At 35.1% G+C, this 8,567-nt stretch overlaps 3 protein-coding genes across 3 annotated transcripts in view; 1 reads left to right on the top strand and 2 right to left on the bottom strand.

Annotated features, from left to right (window-relative positions):
* Positions 1–8,567, top strand: part of LOC118741561 (esterase B1-like) — a 17,582-nt gene that overhangs the window by 6,755 nt on the left and 2,260 nt on the right. The window lies entirely within an intron of this gene.
* On the bottom strand, positions 1,776–5,090 carry LOC118741590 (esterase B1-like). The gene is made up of 3 exons (XM_036473587.1): positions 4,392–5,090; positions 3,990–4,269; positions 1,776–2,141 (listed from the first exon to the last, which is right to left on the bottom strand). Exons 1-3 carry the CDS (start codon positions 4,400–4,402, stop codon positions 1,983–1,985), a joined length of 450 nt encoding a protein of 149 aa, XP_036329480.1. The 5' UTR covers positions 4,403–5,090; the 3' UTR covers positions 1,776–1,982.
* On the bottom strand, positions 7,666–8,561 carry LOC118741580 (esterase B1-like). Its single transcript, XM_036473580.1, has 2 exons — positions 8,319–8,561; positions 7,666–8,243 (listed from the first exon to the last, which is right to left on the bottom strand). The coding sequence occupies exons 1-2, from the start codon at positions 8,445–8,447 to the stop codon at positions 7,782–7,784; spliced, it is 591 nt and encodes a 196-aa protein (XP_036329473.1). The 5' UTR covers positions 8,448–8,561; the 3' UTR covers positions 7,666–7,781.

Here is an 8,567-nt window from a genome sequence, read left to right as displayed (position 1 = left end):
TAACAGAACTGATTGGAAGAGACGTGATCATTTTTAATAATAGCCAGCCTGTATTCGAAGCTCTGAGCGCTTCCACGTTTTAGTCAAAGATTGCGCTGGTTTGCCGTCTATCTCAACAGGAGATGGCCAAGCAAAACCGACTTCACCTTACTTGGGTCCCTGTTTTTAGGGACCTAGAGGTAAACTGTATAACAGAAGAATTTGCAAGGCAACTACTACATACATAGATAAAGAAAAGGATTAAGACAAAAGTAAAAATAAAAACTAAAACAAAGATGCGTAAAGATAAAGACAAAAATGAAAACCAAGGTAAATTTAAACACTTTACTTATATGCATATATGTAAGAGCAAAGGTATGTAGATGAAGAATATGATAAACATAAAAGAAAAGACAAAGGGAGCATGAGGATACCGATAAAAGTAAAGATGAAGATAGGGGAAGAAAGATTAAAATAAAGTTAATAAAAGAGGAAAGGATATAGAGAGAGACAATCTGGGAACTGTTTTGGGATTTTAGAGATTTTCGGGACTTACCGATAAAATAATTGATATTTTTATCAGTTTCATTATCGATGTTTTTATCGATATTGCTATCAATTTTGCTATCGATATTTTCGGAATTTATCGACATAATAGACGATATTTTTATCGATTTTGTAATCGATATTTTCTATTCTAGCTATATTCGATATCGCTATTTTGTTAGCGATATTTTTTATCTACTTTGTTGTTGATATTTATCGATTTTCTTATCGATATTTATCGATTTTTTTAGCGATACTTTTTCGATTTTCTATTCGATTTGGTGCTGGATTATTTAGTGATTTTGTTATCGATATTTTTATCAATTTTGTTATCGATATTTTTATCGGTTTTGTTATCGATATTTTGTTTGATGTTACTATCGTTTTTGTTATCGATAGAGTATAAATATAAAAACGAGGATAAAGGAAAACAGGATAAAATAAATGTAGCCAGAACGAACAGGGGTAGCTTTAGGGATGTAGATAAAAAAAGACAAAAAATATAACCTTACGCAAAAGCAGATGTATGTATGCAAATACATACATATATAAGTATGTACGTATATTGGTTATGAGACAAAATTGATATGTAACGTAAGTTTCACTTCTCCAATGTGGCGCAGGCGCACTTACTTTTCTTTTAGCTTGTCAATTGCAAACAACCCTCTTATGTGAAATAAAAAAAGAAAACAATTTTTGAAAACTATAATTTAATTTAGATGAAAAACTTAATAAAGCTAATTAGCAATGTTAACAAAAGTATTTAAATTAAAAAATGTCACGAGTCTTACGAAATAGCGCAAGATAGCTTAAAAAATGTTATACATATCTCATTTTGAAAACGACTAGCAAGGCAAATAAACTATATGCGTTTGTGCGCATAGAATAGGTACTCGTTTTACATGATTTACGCTATTTTATTGCTGACAGTGAGGAAAATTTACGTGCCACTGGAACGTGCTACATTTTCACAAGATAAACTAAAACATGGAATAGCAAATAATATTAAATTGTATAGCTAAAAATATACATATTGAATTTTATACAGTTATGCATGGAATTCAATAATTGCTAGTTTTCGTTGAAACTTAACTCTCTCACAAAATAAAGTAATGACGCTACTTTCAGTTTATATGTACACTAACATGAGTATATGCCTACATATGTATGTACATATGTACGTATATAGGGTGAATTCCAAAACGTCAAAATACAAAGCATCAGTCTCTTTTATTTCTAGACCTCAATAGATTTTAATGCCAAATGTGCGCAACCACGGTTAGATGCTAGCTTTCTACTTAGTTGCGCAAGTTAGGCTTTTTCTCCTAGTGTGGTTTAGAAATAAAAGAGACTGATGCTTTGTATTTTGACGTTTTGGAACGCACCCATACACAATGCATTTACGCACATAAATAGTATGCTTGCGTCAATCTGCACATAGCACGTCTAATAATAATTTACCCACCTAATGGTCCCAGTCGATACGCTATTGTGACCAATATTACGTCTTTCATCATAAAATAATCTGGACCATGTAGATCGCGTGTAGGATCACCTCTTTCGAAGCCACCGCCATAGAGGAAGACCATAACTGGTAGAGGTTTGTCAGATGCAAGCTAAAGTTGAATAAATAAATATTTACATATTATTTATGGGAAGGAAAACTATAAGCGATAAAAATTGAAATACAAAAAAAAATTGTGATAAGAAAATAATCAGAACATTTCGTGAGTTAAGCCACACTTCGAAAAGTGTCTCTCAAAGCCTGATTTAGATATAGTGACATTAGCCGTCATCGATTCGCCAACATTTAGCGAGTGTCGAAACGAACGAACTCAATGAGGTACAACCAAACTTGCTATCGTCTAACCGTGCTAGATAACTTTGTTGTTGCTTTCACATGCAAAATTTTCCATTAAGCGACCGGAACTCAAACATAGTAAGCAGTGAAGTGGCGAATCGATGACGGCTATTATTTATTTCATCTATCAATTCTTGAGAGAAATGTAATTAGCTGTGTATTTTTTTTCATTGCATAGCTTAACTGATTAAAAAAAACTAGGAAAAGTTGTTTAGTATAGACAAGAGTATGATATTTTTATAATATAATACATAACTTTCTCATCGTTTGTCTTTATTTTAGAATAGAGTGCGATAAAAGAAAGGGACAATCAAAAGAAATGAAAACACCGGCATTTATCTAAAAATATTTTTTTTTTGTATTTTTACGTAAACAGTAATAAAAATACGCTGTATATAACTTTTTCTATTATTTCAATTTCTAAAATGAATTCGTTTTTTTTTGTACCGGCTACCAATTTCGAAATATACGAGTTTTTACTATCGTACCTATAGCAGAATGGGCTCGTTAATTTTTTTATATAATAATAATACAAATTTGGCCTAAAGATTTCTCTATAAATTATTAAATTATCGCTTAGTTTAAATTTTTTAAATACTGTACTGAAAAGTGTGCGTGTTTATTAAACGATTTCAAAATTTGTCACGGCTTTTCTTAGTAATACAAAGAAAAATATATTTACCAAGTATTTAGAGATACAAAGAACTTATCATCTTGGGCTACGCTTATTCTCCAATTTTTTTTTCAAAACTGATATACAGAGAAATCTTTACGCAAAATATTAATAAAAGAGACGTGACTCCGCTTTTCTCAAAATTGGTAACCGATACTTAAAACCCGGATTTTTCGAAATTGGTAACCGGTACAAAAACCGGTTTCATTTTTGGAATCACCGTGAAGTAATCCTTTTAGTTGTAAAGTTTCAACGAATTACGACAGGTCTTTTATATATATTTCTACATTTGCACATCTGTGCATCAGAGCTAGTAGCAGCGATGCGGTAATTGTCAACAGTTTTTAATTAACAAACAAATACTTCCTTCTGACTACTGACTCCATGCATATAACATTGTGTCGAAAACGTCGGTAATGATGTTTAACTGGAAATTAGTGTTAACCAGAAATGGTGAAAATCTCCCTGAGTAACCGGTCGTAAGTGCTATATTGACTTGCATATACTTCTACATACATACACATGCTGAATAATTCAGTATGAAGAATTTGCACATTTTGATCACACATGCAAAAGTATCTTAAATATACCCAGCAAACCAAAGTTCCCGAAATCTTAACGAAATCTTTAGGAGTTTCTCATTTCTGTAACGATTTCATTACGAATCTTCAAGGAAAATTTCATGAAGTGGTTGACACGAACTCGGTAAGAAATTTCTGTACGAAAAAATAAGAAAATTCTGAAAATATTCTGCAAGAAATTCTTAACATTTCAGCATTATTTCAATTTAGAAAAAAAATTCGGCAAAAAATCGGTTGAGATCTTTACGAATACCTTAAAATTTCTCCAAAATTCAGAATACTGTGAAAAAATGGTTTGCAGGGTAAGTAGATGTATATACGTACTAGTGTTTACTTCCATCATGCTTACCTTTTTAGCATAGATATTTAAATATAAACAATCCTCATCGCCTTCAATTTCATTTGTGCGCGGATTCTTTTGTAGTGGCTTTTTGGCTTTTTGTGTACAATCCAACACACCTTGCCACGGTGTGCCGGCCAAAGGGGCTTTGAATCGCAGTGCACCCAACGGCGGCTGAGCGAAGGGAATACATTCGAAACTGTAGTAATTGTCATCGTAAATGGATGTGTTGCGTTGACCTTTGAGCATGCCCAGTGCTGTGTGCACCAACACTTCTGCATCAGGTGTGCTAATTGATGGAGTTAAGTTAACAAAAATTTTAAAAAAGAATACACCTAAATACAATATAGATATGTATGTACGTTTGTATGTATGTGCACTTATTAATAGACCTTGACCAGCTGCACTTACTTGCTTGACATGGTTGAGCTACAACAAAAAAAAAAAAATAAAAATGTTGTATGATAAAAAACTACGTCACACTCAACTTTTATTTGTTTGTTATTGGAAACTTTTTAATTAAACCCGTTTTGTTGCTGATTATTTTTAATTCGTTTATAAATTTTTTTTTAACTTCTGCTCGCTTTTGTTATCTAATTACACTTTTTTTCCGTTTATCTAACACATTTAGCTGGCCGATGCAACCACACTCCACTATGTATCGCGAGCAACTGTTGGCCCTTTGGCACTACACATCCAATGGATCTCCTTCAATGTTTTCATATGCAAACATTATTGGAATACTCTGCCGCAGTCGAACATGTTTGGCGTCTTATCGAATGTTTTTATTTACTTATTGTATAATGTATTTTGATTGTTCACTTTATTTGTATTTCAACTTCTATCGGCCACTTTGTTGTCGTTCACGTCGATCGCATATTTTATTTTATTACTGATCAGAATGTTTTGATATGACATTATCGGTTTTTGTTTTGCTGCAAGACTCAGTGCGATTATTCATTACACTATTTCAATTATCTACTCATTCACACTTCTCACACGCCGCTCTGTATTGTTCGAGAAGTGCGCTGAAACTCACACAAGATCGCTTACAAGGAGTGAGGTGTTATTTTAAGAAAGAGCGCGCCTAAATAACAAAAAAAAAAACAGTGAGCTACCCTGCTTCTCTCAGTGCACTCACATCGTCATTGCACTCACATCGTCAGTGCACTTTACACTCTCTTTCATCGCTTGATTGTTCTTTAGTAGCCGGCTTATGTATAACCAACTCGTTATTGCAATGCTCTTAAAAGCTGCTTAACATAGCAATGTTATTACCTAGTTTGTTTACATTCAAAGAAATTGTGTGCAACAGGTCAATGCCCTTGATGTTTGGCTGCAAATGTGGCATGCAATGCTGCCACGAGAATATATTCTAAGCAGAAATGCGTTATGAGATTTGATGAATAGAGTAAGAGCTTATACTCGAGTGAGTCCCGAGATTTTAGGTTCAGTAACCAGTGTACATAAATTTCTGACTTGTAAATTTAAGTTTTCAACGTAAGCTTGCAACGAGGCATGCCTAATTATTTTGTCTTGTTACGGCTGTGATTTTACGTTTAAGGAAGAACGTAACCTGAATAGGTTTTGTCTCATTTGGCTTAATTAACCAATTTTTCAGCCATGGGGTTATATTGTTTAGGCCGTTTTGGAGCGTAGGCGAAGCGAGTTGTGGAAGGGTATCTATAGCGAGAACCGCAGTATCGTCCGCAAATGTGCCAACAATTGCTCCTTCAAATGCTGGTATGTGGAATATTCCATACTTTCACTTGAAGACTTGAAGACACCCTCCTTGTGAGTGCCCTCTTTAAGTGAGTATCAAGTACCGAACGAATTACTATCTCCGATGAAGCCGAGCAGATCCAACAGTTCCACCTCCGCTACCTTGCCCAGACCGTTGAAGAACCGTAAACCCAAGTGCGTGAGTCTCTTCGTCTGTATACTTGGACACCGACACAGATAGTGGTCATTCTCATCATGACAACCTCTGCAGATAATACTTATTGGTATTCGCCACCGTTGAAGCATTAGTGCTATAGCACGGTAACCTTGGACCAGTGATAACGCCGGTAATGACTCTTACTGCAGATCTATTGAGCTTCAGTATGTCCGTTATCTTTTTCCCACAAAGCAGCGGCCATAATAATCTTGTGGTCTTATAGTCTTCCCATTTGTTCCAAAAGTCATTCGTTAATTTTCCTAACATGATCGCTAAACTGTGTTAGTACGGAGCTTTCCGCTTCTTCTTTTGGCATATCTGAGCCGCATCCGGCCATTTCATCAGCCGACTCATTCCCCTAAATATTTATATGTCCGTGATTAGATCATAACAGCCAGTGCTCTTAGCTTTGAGTTTTTTTGATGGCTTGCCCAACTTCAACTTTTGAGTTCTTTTTTGTATTTGTGGGTCCATTTTATTGCGCAGGGTTCAATTTCGTGTGGAGTAAACACGCTTTTTAGATGACGAGCAAATGTGCTTGCTTTTTCGAGGCCGCTGTTAGCTCACTGATTGTCTTACTTCACACTTCTTTATTGGATTAAAAATATTTCTGAATTATATTGTCCGAAAATCTTCAGTATGCTTTTTGGAGAATTTTCACTCTTTGTTTTACTTCAGAAGAGACATGCTTCTGTCGAAGCTTGGCTATTTGCAACATTCCACATTCTGTATGTAGTTCAATTAGCTTACAATGTCTATTCCTTTGAGAAGTTACCAGTAAGCTTGAATAAATGTGCTAGATCACACATGGAAAGTGTATTACTAAAATGCCGCGAAAAATTTATCCGGCAGGTGGCGTAAACCTGCGTCTATGGCCCGATTTAGTTTATAGTATTTAGAGCGGTCGCCCCTCAGCTGACAATGGCAAACTTCCTAGTGTATTTCTGCCATGAAAAAGCTTCCTTTAAAATCCATTTGCAGTTAGGAGCCGGCGTACAACTTCAGGTCGCATGAAGCACATAACTATGCAAAACTTTCCAAAGAGTAAGAAAACGGAGATGAACTCTTTAATGAATCAATCATTGTAATTTCCGAAATTTAAGCTTTTTTGCAAGCATTCATTTAATTTGCTTCTATTCCTATTTGTTGGGATCAATTCATGAAATCAACTAGAACTTCCCGACTAGAGATAGAGCTTTGAAATTTAGAACTTAGCTTAGAACCCGATGACAATGCAATAATAAATATGAATTAATCCGCTAGGTGACGCGGGAGGCAAGATATTTGAAACTCCCATATTTATAGTCCGATTTGGTTCTTTTTTAGAAAGCTTGTTTTAAAAATATATTTTTAGTATTAATGTTAAGACTAACGCAGAATAATGAATGCATTGCATATGACAAAAGTAAATTCAAGAGCACTCTAAAAAAAAACTGCTGTATTACGGTTTAGCTTTCCGAAGATTGCGACTCAGCTGCCTTGGCTTTCCATTGCTGAGGAAAAGTGGGTTTCAAAGGACTTTTAATCGTTAAGATTTTCTTAAAAGTGTTTTATATCTAAGGCTAGAGCTCTAATTTCGGGGTAACGCGTCTTTTTTTTATGAAGCACTGTTGACAGATATTGTAATGAATTTTTTACCCAATGTTAATTGAAATCCACTAACTCTGTACTTTAAAAAATTGTATTGAAAAATATTCATATCACATACATATATTCTACATATTTAGTTATAACAAAAATATAAAAAAATTTTGTAAAAAATATTTAACACAACAAGTTTTAAGAGTAAACGAAATTCTTTACGCGGATAATATATATTAATAACGCACTGGCAAGAAACGATAACTAAGCAAGAGATTCCCTCAATACAAACTGTTGTTTGTATATAAACTTTCCCAGACTTTGAGCTTTTCCTGTGGAAGTGTAATGAATTCAACTTCCTCCTCAATATTTAGGCATTTCGGTTGTGCGCGCTCCGCATCGTTCGCTTCAACCGGTTGCCAGCTGGTCGATGCGATTTCCTCACAATTCGGATTGCCTGTCGTAGCAAATGCTGTCCACATACCAGTCATACGTTGTACTGTCTTGAATTCATCACTGTAAGACGATAATTTACCGGCACTCACATTGTAGAAGAGGTAGGAGAGATCATCGGCATGCGAAACGCCACGCACAGACTTGCCACAATTCAAAATGCGATAATGATTGAAATGTGGCGAATCGAATGCAAAGTGATAGAGATAGGTGGGTACATTAGGAGCATAGGCCATACGAGCCAAGAGTGTGCGGTGAATGTCACTGAAGAAATGTCTGTAAGACACCATCTGCAAAGCGAAAGAAAAGGAAACAAGCAAAACAGGAGTTGATATTCGTTTTTGCATTTCACAATGCTTACTCACTTCTAAGTAATTATCGAATGTATCATTATGATGTGGTACTTTTTCACCAAAATGTGCTTCCTTAATTCGTAGGGCCAGCTCTTTTTGTTCATGTGCTTCACGCTCACCTTTCACTGCCGTTGGCAGCATATGCACGAAATCAGCTAGTTCGTTGACCAAATATGGTTTGCGCTTAGTTTCAGCATAATGAAAGAGTCCTTCGTGCGTATTTGAACCGAGTATTACAGGAATCTCATTACTCCAGGCAGT

This window comes from Rhagoletis pomonella, unplaced genomic scaffold (assembly GCF_013731165.1).
Source record: "Rhagoletis pomonella isolate Grant_MI unplaced genomic scaffold, Rhpom_1.0 Rhpom_scaffold_00001, whole genome shotgun sequence".
Classification (NCBI taxonomy): Eukaryota; Metazoa; Arthropoda; class Insecta; order Diptera; family Tephritidae; genus Rhagoletis; species Rhagoletis pomonella.
This window is presented reverse-complemented; position numbering and strand designations above follow the sequence as displayed.